The sequence below is a fragment of the Mobula hypostoma genome, chromosome 1 (assembly GCF_963921235.1).
Source record: "Mobula hypostoma chromosome 1, sMobHyp1.1, whole genome shotgun sequence".
Lineage (NCBI taxonomy): Eukaryota > Metazoa > Chordata > Chondrichthyes > Myliobatiformes > Myliobatidae > Mobula > Mobula hypostoma.
In genome coordinates, this window is record NC_086097.1 from 214,909,817 (window position 1) to 214,928,337 (window position 18,521).

The 18,521-nt window shown below is 42.1% G+C and overlaps 1 protein-coding gene across 1 annotated transcript in view; it reads right to left on the reverse strand.

Moving 5' to 3' along the window:
- LOC134354812 (gamma-glutamyl hydrolase-like) overlaps nt 1–18,521 on the reverse strand; it is a 66,154-nt gene that overhangs the window by 15,279 nt on the left and 32,354 nt on the right. Inside the window, exons 3-5 of the mRNA XM_063064120.1 lie at nt 16,836–16,886; nt 5,445–5,529; nt 38–176 (exon numbers count right to left, since the gene is read on the reverse strand). Coding sequence (XP_062920190.1) covers nt 38–176; nt 5,445–5,529; nt 16,836–16,886 — 275 coding nt within the window. The remainder of the gene's footprint in view (nt 1–37; nt 177–5,444; nt 5,530–16,835; nt 16,887–18,521) is intronic.

The window sequence follows — 18,521 nt, forward strand, 5'->3', positions numbered from 1 at the left end:
AACCAAAATGATCTCACCCTCCCAATCAAAGCTTTACCTTGGCTGAATTTCAAAGGAAGAGACACATTCTTGGTGTTCGTAGCAACCAGAAGATTTTTTCCACTGGTAAGGACAGTCAGCTGTTCAAATCCAAGGCAAACCCCCAAGATTGGGAAATAAGTCCCATGATCATAGGCCTGTTTTAAAACAGAATCAGAAAAGTTGCATTTACTGCCAGCCTTTGACAGTAACAATCATATCAAGTACTACAAGTAATGCTTTGTATTTATAATTGATATTACAGATATCTTAAATTGACAGGTCTAAATCTGCTTAAGTTACTCCACTGCATTTACAGTATACTAGCAAGCAAATATTGTACCAATATTTAGGTAGGTTACTACTATTATGTTATGAGGACACGCAGTCCCCTTTTATTGTCATTTAGTAATGCATGCAGTAATGTTTTTCCAGAATGATATCACGAAAACACATGACAAACCGACTTAAAAACTAACAAAACCCACATAATTATAACATATAGTTACAACAGTGCAAAGCAATACCATAATCTGATAAGAACAGACCATGGCACGGTAAAAGTCTCAAAGTCTCTCCAAGGTCCCATCATCTCACGCAGACAGTAAACCTCCAGCGCCGCCAACTTGCCGGTCCAGCATCCTGGAAGCATCCGACCACAGCCTGACTCCGAGTCCGTCCGAAAACTCCGAGCCTCCAACCACCTCTTTGACACTGAGCACCGTCTCTGCCGAGCGCTTTGACCCCGGCCCCAGCAACAGGCAATATGCAAAGCCAAGGAGTTGGGGCCTTCGTCTCCAGAGATCCTCGATTGCACAGTAGCAGCGGCAGCGAAGCGGGCATTTCAGAAGTTACTCCAGATGTTCCTCTGCGCTTCTCACAGCTGTCTCCATCAAATCCAGATTGTGCACGGCATCCTACTTCACAAATACGATATTCATTCCGAACAGCTGTGTGTGCTGTGTCGTGCCGCCATCTTCTCCTCCCTCTATTTCCATCTTTTTATCTACAGCCTTTCTAATTACTGTATTCTTAAGTTTGAATAATATCACAGCCATATTCACAATGAACACTTTTAGAAATGACATTGTGCAAGTGAATGATACATATAGCATCTTGCTCTGGACATTGCACCCAGTAATAAACAGCAAACCCGGACGTGCACAATAAATAATATTTTTTTTACTTAAAAAGGGACCTAATGTCCTCCTAATAGCAAAAAAGAAACTGATGAATTAAAAGAATAATATACCTGAAGCATGTCATTATATTAGAAGTTCAAAGTAGAAAGTAAATTTATTATCTAAGTGATAATATATCAACTTACACACCCCGTCACCATATGCAACCCTGAGGTTTTTTTTACAGGTATGCACAATAAATCTAAGAAATACAATAGAATAAATGAAAGACAGAACTTAACAAGACAAACAAACAACCAATGTGCAATGATAACAAACTCTGCAAATATGAAAGAAAAGAGAATAATAATAACTCAATAAATAAGCAATAAATATCAAGAACCTGAGACTAAGAGCCCTTGAAAGTGAGTCCATAGGCTGTGGGAACAGTTCAGTGACGGGGAAGTGAAGTTGAGCCAAGTTATCCCCACTGGTTCAGGAGCCTGATGGTTGAGGGGTAATAGCTATTCCTCAACCTGGTGCTGTGGGTCCTGAGGCACCTGTACCTTCAGCAACAGCAAGAAGACAGCATGGCCTAGACGGTAAGGGTCTTTGATGATAGATGCTGCTTTCCTGTGACAATGCTCTGTGTAGATGTGCTCAATGGTGCTTAGGGCTCTACCTGTGATGGACTGGGCCACATCTACTACTGTTTGCAGGATTTTCCATACTATGTCAAGATGCAACCAGTCAATAAACTCTCCAGCACACATCTATAGAAGGTTGGCCAAGCTTCAGACGTCATGCTGAATCTTCATAAATTTCTAAGGAAATAGAGGTGCTGCCTTGCTTTCTTCATAACTACACTTACATGTGATGTAGTTTCTCGTTTCTCACAAACGACAAGAAAATCCTTCAAGAAGTTTTAAACTTTAATTTGCAAATCAAAGCTGAGACAATCAGAAAGCTAGTTGCTGACTGTACATTGAACCTTGTACATAGCATTTTTATAGCAATTCTCCTATCTTCGCTACATTATCATATCCAATCAGCCTGTGATTACATATCATCAATATATCCGCTCTTGACTTTCCACTATTGTTTTACTCCCCAACTTAATTATGTCCTAGTTTACATTTTTAGACCAGATGTCCTCTCATCCCTAACCACAGTTATTTCTTAATTAGCCTTGCATCGATATACTGCCCCATATTTCATCATCTTACTCACTGCGGTTATCTTTCATTCCAGTTGTCTTCATGAATTAATAGTGAACAGGTCAAAAGTCATGGCTACATAGCGAATACCTTCTAATGAGCTAACAGTGGTTACATAGTAAATATTGTAGAAAATACAATGTGTGTATTTGAGTAAATACGCTAATACCATAGAAAGTACAATGTGTGCATTTGCATTTTCCAATACATGCTGGACCCAGGGCAGATCCTCTGAAATAAAATTTGCTGACTCTCTCCACCTTTGATCCCCTAATGAGGACTGGCTCATGGTCAGAAGTATAAAGTGACTAGAGCAGGGGGATAAGCACACAGCTCTGTGGTGCACTTACAGTACGTTGATGGAGATTATGAAAGAGATGTTGTTGCCAATCCAAACTGACTGTGGTCAGCAAGTGAGGAAATCCAAGATCCAATTGTACAAGGAGGTAATGAGGCTAAGGACTTGAAGATTACTGACTGGTTTTGAGGGAATGATACTGTTGAATACCGAACTATAGTCAATAAAGAACATCCTGAAGTATGCCCCTTTGCTCTCTAGATGCTCCAGGGTTCAGTGAAGAGCCAATGAAATGGCATCTGCTGTGGGCCTGTTGTGCTGGTAGACAAATTGAAATGGATCGAAGTCTCTTCTCAGGCAGGAGTTGACATGTTTCATAATGAACTTCTCAAAGCACTTCAATACTGTGGACATAAGTGCTACTGGACGATAGTTACTGAGGCAGGTTGCTATGTTGTTCATAGGCACCGGATTAATTGAAGCTTGCTGGAAGCAAGTGGGTACCTCAGACTACTGAGGCGAGAGGTTAAAGATATCGGTGAACATTCCAGCCGTTGATCAGCACAGGTCTTTACTACTTGGCCAGGAACCCCATTTGAGCTGTTTGCTTTCCATGAGTTCACCCTCCTGAAAGGTGCTCTCATGTTGGCCTCAGAGACTGAAATCACAGGGTCCTCGGGGTTGTGTGAGTTCATGAAGGTTCCTCCAGGTTTTCAGTTAAAATGAACGCAGAAGCCATAGAGCTCATGTGGGAGTGAAACCTTGTTGTCACCTGTGTCAGTTGGTTTCACTTTGTCAGAGGTAAAAGCATTCAAGCCCTGTCACAGTTGTCGAACATCCCCAAACTTTGTTAGAAATGGGTTTAGAAGGGGTTATCAGAGTCACCTAGGCAACTAAACATAGAAACATAGAAAATAGGTGCAGGAGTAGGCCATTCGGCCCTTCGAGCCTGCACCACCATTTATTATGATCATGGCTGATCATCCAACTCAGAACCTAGCCTTCCCTCCATACCCCCTGACCCCTGTAGCCACAAGGGCCATATCTAACTCCCTCTTAAACATAGCCAATGAACTGGCCTCAACAGTTTGCTGTGGCAGAGAATTCCACAGATTCACCACTCTCTGTGTGAAGAAGTTTTTCCTAATCTCGGTCCTAAAAGGCTTCCCTTCTATCCTCAAACTGTGACCCCTCGTTCTGGACCTCCCCAACATCGGGAACAATCTTCCCGCATCTAGCCTGTCCAATCCCTTTAGGATCTTATACGTTTCAATCAGATCCCCCCTCAATCTTCTAAATTCCAACGAGTACAAGCCCAGTTCATCCAGTCTTTCTTCATATGAAAGACCTGCCATCCCAGGAATCAATCTGGTGAACCTTCTTTGTACTCCCTCTATGGCAAAGATGTCTTTCCTCAGATTAGGGGACCAAAACTAAATATGGTGTGTAGCTGATGATACTTACTGGAGCTGTAACAGCGAGGAAGGAAGTGAAAGTTAACAATGGTGGCTGGCACACCAATCGGACAAACTGCCTTTTCTTGGATGATGTCAATTGACTTGAGTATTTTTGGAACTGCATGCATCCAGGCCACTGGATAGTATACTACTGACACCAAATGACAGAAATGCTTTTGAAAGTTAGGAAGCAAAACATTACAGGACACCCAGCTACTGTCCTGCTCTTGGAGACCCAGTTTTACATGGGTAAACTAGAAGTCCATGGTCAATGACTGGGGTGGGTGGATCTAAAGAAGGCCTGTGGTTTTCCTAGCTGCAGTCAGTCAACACCGTCAGATGAAGATAACTTTACACGATCAGTCAATGTCTAAAGTTTGTTTAGGTTTCACCGCATACACGTATGGGTTACTTCGTTGATTTGAATCATGCACAATCATCAATAAGCATTCCCACTTATGAAGCAAGAGCAGTCATCCATGAATAGTTGAAGATGGCTGGGACTGAATCCCTGAATGTAGACAGTGATATCTTGGAGCTGAAATAATACTTCTAAAAACCACAATCACCTTTTCACAAAGTATGCTACCAACTGGAGGAGGGTTTTGTTCTTAATGCCTATGGCTATCACTTTTACTTAGCCTCTTTGATGTCACACTCAATAAAATGTGATCTTGATATCTAGGGCAGTCACTCCTACCTAACCACTGGAATTCTGCTCATTAGTCCAAATTTGGTCCCTGGCTATGATAAGCCAAGTGGGATTGGTGAAACACAGGCTTAAGATCTTGTTTATAAAACCTGGGATCACATGTACTACTTTCATTTTTAAGAAATACAACTTTGCCAAATGGTCTGCTCACAAAGCTTGCTATATTAGAAACTTAAATGTCTCTGAGCCACTGCTTGATATGAAACCAACCCCAAAATGAATCATTCCTAGTATCAGCATTCATCAGCCAAATATCAACTCAATCTCTTAATTTCTTCTGAATTCATCTGGAGTCCTTTTAATGGTTAATCATACTCACTAATCTCCTTCTGTAATTCTGAATATTGTACTACATTTGGATACAGGATAAATATAAACCAAGAAAAATGAGCACCAGATTTAAGTTCAAAGAAAAAATAGCTACCTTTCTCTCCTTCAAAGACTTCCTATACATAATGGTACATTTGCATTATCTTATCTCCTATGCAGAAGCCCAAGTACAATTTTGAAAATACATAGACACAATAATCACTCTATATAAACCACCTGCTGAAAATAGCACTTATACATATACAAGGTCATCCATACTCGATTTTTTTCCTACTAAACAAATGCAGTTACCTGTATTGCAAGATCATAAAACAAAGATGCAATCTTGGCATATTGTGATGTCTGAAGGTTTACGTGACCACCTGGGAAAAGCACCCTGAAAATAATTAGCACATATTATTAATTTACAAGGATATCTTGAAGTACACATTGTAATAGCTGAAGAAAACTATGTTAAACTTACTTTAAGTCTCATAACAAAAAAAAACTCTTTTGACTTTGTGCTCATCAATCCGCTTGGCAAGATGTACCTACTCTTTAAAGTATTAGTGAGAGTGAACAAACACTGTTCCAATTCAGACCCTTTTTCCTCACGGTTACATCATGTGCCACAACTACCAGGTTAACTGAAGAGAATATCAGATTTAACTTCACTAAATTAGGCTCCCAGATGGTACAGTGGGGCAGCAGATTTGCACACAAGCATAATCTGTTTTAACTTTAAGATTAAGCAGGGGGTTCACTGTCATTTGAATGTTAAAAGTCCAACAATCTGCGATCTACAGAATAATGCAGGAGATCCAGCAATTAGCCAATTACCATGACCTGCATGGGTTCTTCAGTGCTATCAAGACCAGTGTAGCAGCCAGTATCTTCACCATGTCTTCAACCTGAGCCTGAGGCTCTGCAGGGTTACTGTGCTGTGGAAGACGTCCTGCCTCGTCCCTGTGCCGAAGACACCGCGCCCCAGCGGCCTCAATGACTACAGACCAGTGGCATTGACCTCCCACATCATGAAGACCCTGGAGAGACTTGTTCTGGAGCTGCTCCGGCCTATGGTCAGGCCACACTTAGATCCCCTCCAGTTCGCCTACCAGCCCCAACTAGGAGTTGAGGATGCCATCGTCTACCTGCTGAACCGTGTCTACGCCCACCTGGACAAGCCAGCCAGCACTGTGAGGGTCATGTTTTTTGACTTCTCCAGTGCGTTCAACACCATCCGCCCCGCTCTGCTGGGGGAGAAGCTGACAGCGATGCAGGTGGATGCTTTCCTGGTGTCATGGATTCTTGATTACCTGACTGGCAGACCATAGTACGTATGCTTGCAACACTGTGTGTCCGACAGAGTGATCAGCAGCACTGGGGCTCCACAGGGGACTGTCTTGTCTCCCTTTCTCTTCACCATTTACACCTCGGACTTCAACTACTGCACAGAGTCTTGTCATCTTCAGAAGTTTTCTGATGACTCTACCATAGTTGGATGCATCAGCAAGGGAGATGAGGCTGAGTACAGGGCTACGATAGGAAACTTTGTCACATGGTGTGAGCAGAATTATCTGCAGCTTAATGTGGAAAAGACTAAGGAGCTGGTGGTAGACCTGAGGAGAGCTAAGGCACCGGTGACCCCTGCTTCCATCCAGGGGGTCAGTGTGGACATGGTGGAGGATTACAAATACCTGGGGATACGAATTGACAATAAACTGGACTGGTCAAAGAACACTGAGGCTGTCTACAAGAAGGGTCAGAGCCGTCTCTATTTCCTGAGGAGACTGAGGTCCTTTAACATCTGCCGAAGGACGCTGAGGATGTTCTACAAGTCTGTGGTGGCCAGTGCTATCATGTTTGCTGTTGTGTGCTGGGGCAGCAGGCTGAGGGTAGCAGACACCAACAGAATTAACAAACTCATTCGTAAGGCCAGTGATGTTGTGGGGATGGAACTGGACTCTCTGACAGTGGTGTCTGAAAAGAGGATTCTGTCCAAGTTGCATGCCATCTTGGACAATGTCTCCCATCCACTACATAATGTACTGGTTGGGCACAGGAGTACATTCAGCCAGAGACTCATTCCACCGAGATGCAACACAGAGCGTCATAGGAAGTCATTCCTGCCTGTGGCCATCAAACTTTACAACTCCTCCCTTGGAGGGTCAGACACCCTGAGCCAATAGGCTGGTCCTGGACTTATTTCCTGGCATAATTTACATACTACTATTTAATTAATTAGATAGTAATAAAACCAGAAATATTTATGGTGCAACTGTAACAAAAACTAATTTCCCCCAGGATCAATAATGTATGACTATGACTACTATGACTATGTATCCTATCTGGCTCTGGGATGACACACTTGTGGCCAGTAAGAGATGCTGGGAACCAAGAACAAAGGGGTAGAGTGAAGGAAGGTGACATGATCTACACCTGGTCATTATCAATATATGAGAACAAAGCTGAGGTAGCCTCACATCCCTCTGTGAACCACCTGGAGATGAAGCAAGTGGGGATGTTGTGAAAGGAAGAACCTGATAAATTGCAAAAGCTCAAACAGGCACTCTGTTAATTAAGCAACTGATGGTTCAAGTTTTATGAAACAGCATCAGCAGGAATTTGAATAAACTTAAGAATCACATGCTTCTCTGGACTTGTAGTCAGATAATTGGCAATGAAGAACTAAGCAATCTCTGCAAGATATGCAGAGACGTGCAAAAGAGTGTCTTATAAGTAAATTGACAGCAGTGATTCCAGAGACCAACCATGGAAAAAGATGACCCTGTCTGCAATAGGGACACAAAGAACTCGCAGAACAAACTCAGTGGGCCAAATGGCCTAACTCTGCTCCTATATTTTAAGGTCTTATAAGATTGAACCCCAGCCAGGTTCATCAAGTATGGGTAATATCTGCATAGAGGTAATGGGTTTTGGAAGTTATTAAAGTAAACCAAAGAGTCGTAATTAAAAGAGTTATGAAACTGAAGAATTAAATAATTGTTTGAAACTATGTAGTAAATCTGATGTTTTATTGTTTAATCAGTGACACAAGCTCATCCCAAATAACCTATGATCAAGTCTAGACACAGCCATGAAGAGAACTGATCAAGCTAGTGCCCTCCCGAAGAAGTAAATTGAAGATGTCCTCAATCAAGACCCCACCTTTGACACAAGTTTCATTGGCTTCATTCCAAAGAATGCTAGACACCACAATTTTGGTGCTGCCCCAGCCCAGGAAGAGGATGAAATGGCCATTCACAAGTTGGAAAACAAAAACCTTTTCAGCAGACAAGATCACAGCTGAACTTTTAAAAGAAGCTGAAGAAATAATTCTGATGTGGATTCATGATCTCATCACCCTCATCCTGGGAAGAGGGGAGTGTGATTAGGCATCATAGAGAAGTTGTAATCATGATAATTTTTAAGAAAGGTGATAAATCCAATTGTGTTAATTTTAGGCCATCTGCCTGCTGCTTACTTGGGGAAAGTCTTTGCAGATATCTTCCTGAAACATCTTTGCTCAGGGGCTGCAATCAATACTTCACTCATCAAAAACTGGATGCCAAACCCAAGAAAAACATGAGCATAGCAATAAGCATTGAACGTAGATTTTTTAACCTCTCAAAAGCCTTTGACTCCATCAACCATTAGGAATTAGAAAGAATATTTTTTGAATTTGGCTGCACTATGTAATTATCATTCTACATCTACTATAAAATGACATGCAAGCTATGATCCTAACTAACAAGTTCACCTTATCTAATCCCAGTGCTGACTGTGCTTGAGGAAGCCTCTTCTCAATCTTCTTCACTGAAATAATTGGTAAATGAGTTTATTAGTGTCACATGTGCCGAGTTACAATAAAAAAAGTTTGCTATGCATGCCATCTGTACAGATCATTTCATCACGTCGTGGGACTGAGATAACACAATGGTGTGGCTCACCTCTCGATAGCTTCCAGCTGAGGTGGAATTAATCCACAGGACAAATGGAAAGCTGCTCAGCTCCTGTCACATTACAGCACACAGATATGGATTGTATGTGTACACATTTAGAGACGAAGCAACAAGTTACTACTGACTCACTCACTGAGGATTACAAAAGAATAGGCACATACCAAACAACTGAAAGATAATAAATCTCATTCCAATTGCCCCCCACCACTCAACGTTCCCCTCAGCACTCATGACCCAGGGACTGAATCCGCAAAATCATGGATCACACTCAGAATCTTGGGAACCACCTCAGAGAAAAGGCAGACATTGATGATGAAATTCAGTACTATCTCCTGTGTGCCAGCAGTTTCTGTTAATTGAACATGGGTTTAGGTTCTGAGGACCTGGAGACTACAAGTTCCCCCAGGAGTAATCGAAAATCTAATTAAACATAGATTAACTCTTAAAAATTGCTGGTGAACGCAGCAGGCCAGGTAGCATCTATAGGAAGAGGTACAGTCGACGTTTTGGGCTGAGACCCTTCGTCAGGACTAACTGAAAGAAGAGATAGTAACAGATTTGGAAGGTTTGAAATCTCTTCTTTCAGTTAGTCCTGACGAAGGGTCTTGGCCTGAAACTTCGACTGTACCTCTTCCTATTGATGCTGCCTGGCCCGCTGCATTCACCTGCAACGTTTATGTGTGTTGCTTGAAATTCCAGCATCTGCAGATTTTCTCTTGTTTGCATGATAGATTAACTCTTGTTCATGCAAATATAGCCGGTAGCTGGCCATAGAGCTGTACAGTACAGAAACAGGCCATTCAGCCTGACTTATCCATGCTAACCAAGGTGCCTACCTACGCTATCACTTCTTTTCCGACATTTGGCCCATATCCATCTAATATTTTCCATAAGACCATAACGCAATGGCACAGAATTAGGCCATTCAGCCCATCAATTCTGCTCCGCCATTTCATTGTGGCTGATCCATTTTCCTCTCAACCCCATTGTCCTCTCTTCTCCCCGTAACCTTTCACACCCTGACTGATCAAGAACTTATCAAACTTAGCCTTAAATCTACCCAATGATCTGATCTCCACAGCCACATGTGGAAATGAATTTCACAGATTCACCACTCTGGTTAAGGAAATTCCTCCTGGTCTCTGGTCTCAATGGATGTCGCTCTATTCTAACACTGTGCCCTCTGGTCCTAAACTCACCCACCTCAGGAAACACTTCTCCACACCCATTCAATCTAGGCCTTTCAATATTCAACAGGATTTAATGAAATCCCCTTTCATCCTCTAAATTCCAGCATGTAAAGACAAGAGCCTTCAATCACTCCTTATACAATAAGCCTTTCATTTCTGGAGTCATTCTCGTGAACTTCCTCTGAATCTTCTCCAATGTCAGCACATCCTTTCTTAAATACGGGGCTCAAGACTGCTCACAAAACTCCAAGTGAGGCCTCGCCAGTGCCTTCTAAAGCCTCAGCATTACATCCCTGCTTTTATACTCTAGCCCTCTTGAAATGAATACTAATATTGCATTTGCCCTCCCCACCACTGACTCGACCTGAAAATTAACCTTGAGGGAATCCTGCACAAGGACTCTCAAGTCCCCTTGCACCTCAGATTTTTGAATTTTCTCTCCATTTAGAAAATTGTCTATGCTTTATTCCTTTTACAAAAGTACATGACCATTACACTTCCCGACACTGTATTCCATTTGGCACTTCTTTGCCCAGTCTCTTAATCTGTCCAAGTTCTTCTGTAGCCTCCCTGCTTCTTCAACAGTAACTGTAGCTACACCTATCTTCATATCATCCACAAACTTTGCAACAAAGTCATCAATTCCATCATCTAAATCATTGACATATATTGTAAAAATAGGTCACAACACAGAAACCCTGCAGAACACTACTGGTCACCAGCAGCCAATCAGAAAAGTCTCCCTCTATTCCCACTCTTTGCCTCCTGCTAATCAGCCAGTGCTCTATCCATGCAAGTATCTCTCCTGTAATACCAAGAACATTTTATCTTGTTAAGCAGCCTCATGTGTGGGACCTTGTCAAAGGCTTCTGAAAATCTAAGTACACAACACCCACTGATTCTCCTTTCTCTATCTTGCTTGATATTTTATTCAAGGATTCTAACAGATTTCTCAGGCAAGAATTTATTTTAAGGAAACCAGGCTGATTTTGGCCAATTTTATCATGGGCCACAAAGAAAGATGAAACCACATCCTTAATAATCGGCTCCAACATCTTCTGAACCACTGAAGTCAGGCAAGCTGGCTTAAAATTTTCTTTCTTCTGTGTCCACCCACGCCCCCCCCCCCCCGGAAGAGTGAAGTGACATTTGCAATTTTCCAGTCTTCCACAACCATTCCAGAACCTAGTGATTCTTGAAAGATCATTTCTAATACCTCCACAATCTCTTCAGCTACCTCTTTCAGAACCCTGGGGTTTAGTTCATCTGGTCCAGGTGTCTTATCTACCTTCAGACCTTTCCTTTCCCTAAGCATCTTCTTGCTAGTAATAACAACTGCACTAACTTCCGCCCCAACACTCTCGAACTTCCAGCATATTGCTAGCGTCTTCCACACTGAAGACTCATGCAAAGTACTTGTTCAATTCATCCACCATTTCTTTGACCCCATTACTATATCTCCAGCTTCATTTTCGCTCTCACCTCTCTCTTACTTTTCATATATCTGAAAAATCTTTTGGCATCTTTTTTGATATTGTTGGTTAGCTTACCTTCATACTTCATCTTCCCTCCACCCCATGGCTTCTTGAGTTGCCTTCTGTTGGTTTTATAAGTTTCCCAATCCTCTAACTTCCCACTAATTTTTGCTCTATTATATGCTCTCTCTTCTGCTTTTATATTGGCTTTGACCTTCCTTGTCATCCACAGTTGTGTCATCCTGCCTTTAGAATATGTCCTCTTCTTCAGGATGTATATATCCTGCACCTTCCAAACTGCTCCCAGAAACTCCAGTCATTTCTGCTCCTCTTTCATCCTTCCCAGTGTTCCTTTCCAATCAATGTTAGCCAGCTGTTCTCTCAGACGTCTGTAATTCCTTTTACGCCACTGTAATACTGATACTTTAGCTTCTCCCTCTCAAACTGCAGGGTGAATTTGATCATATTATTAATTATATTTATATATCCATGTATATTCCTATTCATTTAGAAGTGTTTTCTAAATACTGTGCTAGTCCTCTGACAACTTGTTCCATTTATCCATCAAACTGTCCGGAAAAAACTTGCCCCTCAGGTGCCCTTTAAATATTTCCCCTCTCACCTTAAACTTACATCATTTAGTTTTAAGCTCCCCTACCTTGGACAAAGACTGCAGCTATCTACCCTGACTATGCCCTCATGATTTTATAGATTTCATAAAGGTCACCTCCCATCTTCCTGTGCTCTAGTGAGAACTATCCCAGCCTACCTGATCTCCCCTCGTAACTAAGTCCCCTCACACTTGACAACATCCTGCTGAATCCTTTCTGCACTTTTTCATTCCATATTGTGGTGAGCAGAACTGCACGCAGTTATCCAAAAGCAGCTCAGCTTATGTCTTGCACTACTGCAACATAATGATCCAACTCTTATATTTAATACCCCATCTGTGAAGACAAGCAAGCTAAATTCCTTCTTCCTTACCCAATTCACCCGTGCGGATATTTTCAGCGAACTACAATCATGCACACAATAGATCTTTCTTACATCAACACTTGAATGGTCCTTGTTGTTTACTGTATATGTCTAACCAGTTCATTACTTACACCCGTCTGGATTAACTTCCAGCGTCTGCCCAAGTTTAGGTTGAACTATGCCCTATGTATCCATAGGTAAGCATCCTCACTATCAACAAACAGCAATAACAACCCAGATATTTCTCCATCCTATCTAGTCAAGTTCAAGCAAGCTAATTTACCAAGCATTTCAATAATTAAATATTTTTAATGCAACACAGGACCTAAATGGGACGCATTCATTCACTACCCATTCCCTGACAGTAAAACGTCCACTGAGTCTTACTGTATGGTTATTCATTCTTTCTGAAAAAAAACATCCAGCAGATTTCAGAAAAGGCTTAAAAAATACAAGCTTTTAGTAATACATTGCTCACATAACCCGGATGGTAGTTTGCCTCCCTGGTGCCAGGGTCCGGGATATTTCTGATCGTGTCCAAGATATCCTGAAGTGGGAGGCTGAGGAGCCAGAGGTCGTGGTACATATAGGTACCAATGACACAGGTAGGAAAAGGGATGAGGTCCTGAAAGGAGAATATAGGGAGCTAGGAAGGGAGTTCAGAAAAAGGACCGCAAAGGTAGTATTCTCGGGATTACTGCCTGTGCCACGCGACAGTGAGAGTAGGAATGCGATGAGGTGGAGGATAAATGCGTGGCTGAGGGATTGGAGCAGGGGGCAGGGATTCAAGTTTTTGGATCATTGGGACCTCTTTTGGCGCAGGCGTGACCTGTACAAAAAGGACGGGTTGCACTTGAATCCTAGGGGGACCAATATCCTGGCAGGGAGATTAGCGAGGGCTACTGAGGTGACTTTAAACTAGAATGGTTGGGGGGTGGGAATCAAATTAAAGAGGCTAGGCGTGAGGAGGTTAGTTCACAACAGGGGGATGGGAACCAGTGCAGAGAGATAGAGGGGTGTAAAGTGAGGGTAGAAGTAAAAAGTACTAAGGAGAAAAGTAAAAGTGGCAGGCCGACAAATCCAGGGCAAGCATTAAAAAGGGCCACTTTTCAACATAATTGTATAAGGGCGGGGGTAGAGAGTTGTAAAAGAGCACCTGAAGGCTTTGTGTGTCAATGCAAGGAGTTTTCGTAATAAGGTGGATGAATTGAAAGTGCAGATTGTTATTAATGATTATGATATAGTTGGGATCACAGAGACATGGCTCCAGGGTGACCAAGGATGGGAGCTCAACGTTCAGGGATATTCAATATTCAGGAGGGATAGATATGAAGGAAGGGGAGGTGGGGTGCCATTGCTGGTTAAAGAAGAGATTAACGCAATAGAAAGGAAGGACATAAGCCGGGAAGATGTGGAATCGATATGGGTAGAGCTGCGTAACACTAAGGGGCAGAAGACGCTGGTGGGAGTTGTGTACAGGCCACCTAACAGTAGTAGTGAGGTCGGAGATGGTACTAAACAGGAAATTAGAAATGTGTGCAATAAAGGAACAGCAGTTATAATGGGTGACTTCAATCTACATATAGATTGGGTGAACCAAATTGGTAAAGGTGCTGAGGAAGAGGATTTCTTGGAATGTATGCGGGATGGTTTTTTGAACCAATATGTTGAGGAACCAGCTAGAGAGCAGGCTATTCTGGACTGGGTTTTGAGCAATGAGGAAGGGTTAATTAGCAATCTTGTCGTGAGAGGCCCCTTGGATAAGAGTGACCATAATATGGTGGAATTCTTCATTAAGATGGAGAGTGACATAGTTAATTCAGAAACAAAGGTTCTGAACTTAAAGAGGGGTGACTTTGAAGGTATGAGACGTGAATCAGCGAAGATAGACTGGCAAATGACACTTAAAGGATTGACAGTGGATATGCAATGGCAAGCATTTAAAGGTTGCATGGATGAACTACAACAATTGTTCATCCCAGTTTGGCAAAAGAATAAATCAAGGAAGGTAGTGCACCCGTGGCTGACAAGAGAAATTAGGGATAGTATCAATTCCAAAGAAGAAGCATACAAATTAGCCAGAGAAAGTGGCTCACCTGAGGACTGGGAGAAATTCAGAGTTCAGCAGAGGAGGACAAAGGGCTTAATTAGGAAGGGGAAAAAAGATTATGAGAGAAAACTGGCAGGGAACATAAAAACTGACTGTAAAAGCTTTTATAGATATGTAAAAAGGAAAAGACTGGTAAAGACAAATGTAGGTCCCCTACAGACAGAAACAGGTGAATTGATTATGGGGAGCAAGGACATAGCAGACCAACTGAATAATTACTTTGGATCTGTCTTCACTAAGGAGGACATAAATAATCTTCCAGAAATAGTAGGGGACAGAGGGTCCAGTGAGATGGAGGAACTGAGCAAAATATATGTTAGTAGGGAAGTGGTGTTAGGTAAATTGAAGGGATTGAAGGCAGATAAATCCCCAGGGCCAGATGGTCTGCATCCCAGAGTGCTTAAGGAAGTAGCCCAAGAAATAGTGGATGCATTAGTGATGATTTTTCAAAACTCATTGGATTCTGGACTAGTTCCTGAGGATTGGAGGGTGGCTAATGTAACCCCACTTTTTAAAAAAGGAGGGAGAGAGAAACCGGGGAATTATAGACCGGTTAGCCTAACGTCGGTGGTGGGGAAACTGCTGGAGTCAGTTATCAAAGATGTGATAACAGCACATTTGGAAAGCGGTGAAATCATCGGACAAAGTCAGCATGGATTTGTGAAAGGAAAATCATGTCTGACGAATCTCACAGAATTTTTTGAGGATGTAACTAGTAGAGTGGATAGGGGAGAACTAGTGGATTGGTATATTTGGATTTTCAAAAGGCTTTTGACAAGGTCCCACACAGGAGATTAGTGTGCAAACTTAAAGCACACGGTATTGGGGGTAAGGTATTGATGTGGATAGAGAATTGGTTAGCAGACAGGAGGCAAAGAGTGGGAATAAACGGGACCTTTTCAGAATGGCAGGCAGTGACCAGTGGGGTACCACAAGGCTCAGTGCTGGGACCCCAGTTGTTTACAATATATATTAATGACTTGGATGAGGGAATTAAATGCAGCACCTCCAAGTTTGCGGATGACACGAAGCTGGGTGGCAGTGTTAGCTGTGAGGAGGATGCTAAGAGGATGCAGAGTGACTTGGATAGGTTGGGTGAGTGGGCAAATTCATGGCAGATGCAATTTAATGTGGATAAATGTGAAGTTTTCCACTTTGGTGGCAAAAATAGGAAAACAGATTATTATCTGAATGGTGGCCGATTAGGAAAAGGGGAGGTGCAACGAGACCTGGGTGTCATTATACACCAGACATTGAAAGTGGGCATGCAGGTACAGCAGGTGGTGAAAAAGGCGAATGGTATGCTGGCATTTATAGCGAGAGGATTCGAGTACAGGAGCAGGGAGGTACTACTGCAGTTGTACAAGGCCTTGGTGAGACCACACCTGGAGTACTGTGTGCAGTTTTGGTCCCCTAATCTGAGGAAAGACATCCTTGCCATAGAGGGAGTACAAAGAAGGTTCACCAGATTGATTCCTGGGATGGCAGGACTTTCATATGAAGAAAGACTGGATGAACTGGGCTTGTACTTGTTGGAATTTAGAAGATTGAGGGGGGATCTGATTGAAACGTATAAAATCCTAAAGGGATTAGACAGGCTAGATGCAGCAAGATTGTTCCCGATGTTGGGGAAGTCCAGAACAAGGGGCCACAGTTTGAGGATAAAGGGGAAGCCTTTTAGGACTGAGATTAGGAAAAACTTCTTCACACAGAGAGTGGTGAATCTGTGGAATTCTCTGCCACAGGAAACAGTTGAGGCCAGTTCATTGGCTATACTTAAGAGGGAGTTAGATATGGCCCTTGTGGCTACGGGGATCAGGGGGTATGGAGGGAAGGCTGGTGCAGGGTTCTGAGTTGGATGATCAGCCATGATCATAATAAATGGCGGTGCAGGCTCGAAGGGCCAAATAGCCTACTCCTGCACCTATTTTCTATGTTTCTATAATCAAAATATAAAAACAAAACTCGTATGGCTTAATAAAAGTACTCACCCATTTATAGAATAAAATAGTTTCCGGTATTCAGCTTCACTTAGTTTAGTGCTATAGGAGAACAGAAATATAAAGATTATATTAACTTCTTTATTTGGAAGCAGTGTCAGCTGATAAACAGCTTCATTGGAGTAAACTAAAATTTGAATCCTGATCTGAAGTTTGGCAAACTCGGGCTAAGTACACTAAATAAACACAACTACCAATGACAAAATTAGGCATCTCGAAGAGTGCAGCACCATTGCAAATGAGTGGATAGAATCACTGTGTTCAAACAACCAAAATGTCACAAGTATAATTATAAACCAGCTTAAAAGCCAGACACTGAAATAAATATCACAATAACTTGAACCATGAAAGGCCTTGGCCCTCCATTAGCAAGATTTGGAGACCTTATGTTCCCACTAAGTGTGATTCCAGCCATTTGCTATCTTAGATCAATTTCATTATTCCCTATAATTTAAGCTCACTGGCCCTGAAAATTTCAAGTTGATCCTTATTTCTTGTCTTGTCTTCTTTACCAAAGGAGATTAACAAATACAGTTAGAAAGGTACTCTCGTCTATTCGCTCTTTTGTGATGTTGCTTAAGGGATACATGGATTTGCAGAGAAAGCGCAAACTTATTATTTGAAAGGGAACTCCCTGCTGGAGACTAAGAGAAAAGAAAACGTTGACACATTAACTTCTTGTATTTTAGTTGGATTTTCTTAGTGGTGTCATAAACAATACATAAAATCATAAAGCTACTTTGAAATGTATGACATTTCAGAGTCATAGAAAAGTACAGCACAGAAACAGGCACTTTTGCAGATTTAGTCCATGCTGAACCATTTAAATTGCCTAGTCACATCAACCTGCATCAGGACCATTACCCACCATACCCCTACCATCCATGTACCTATCCAAACTTTGCTGAAACACCAAAATTGAGCTTGCATGCACCACTTGTGCTGGCAGCTCATTTTAAACTCTCATGACTCTCTGACTGAAGATGTTTCCCCTCACGTTCCCCTTAAACTTTTCACTCTTAATTTGTGACCTCTAGTTGCAGTCCCAGCTAACATCAGTGAAATAACCTGCTTGGATTTATCCTATCTATACCCCTCATAATTTGTATACCACTATCAATTCTCCCCTCAATCTTCAGCATTCCCAGGAATAAAGACTCAACCTATTCAATATTTCTTTATTACTCAGATCCTCCAGTTCTGGCAACATTCTTTTAAATTTTTTCTGTACTCTCTCAACCTTATTGGTGACCAAAACTGCACACAATATTCCAAATTCCAATGTCAAATACACCACCAATCTTGGTGTCTTCCACAAATTTGCTGATCCAGTTAACCACATTACTATCATTGACATTCTTGACAAACAACGATAGATCCAGCACTGATCCCTGAGGCACTCCACTACTCACAGGCCTCCAGAATCTCTCCCCTGCTTTTCCCACAAAGCAAATGTCTAATCCAATTTACTACCTCATTTTGAATTCCAAACGAATGAACCTTCTTTACCAACCTCCCATGTGGGGCCTTATCAAATGCCTTGCTAAAGTATATGCAGGCCACATCCACTGCCTTGCCTTCACCAACTTTCCTCGTAACTTTCTTGAAAATCTCTCCAAGATTGGTTAGGCATGACCTATCACCGTACAAAGCCATGCTGACGATCCCTAAACAGTC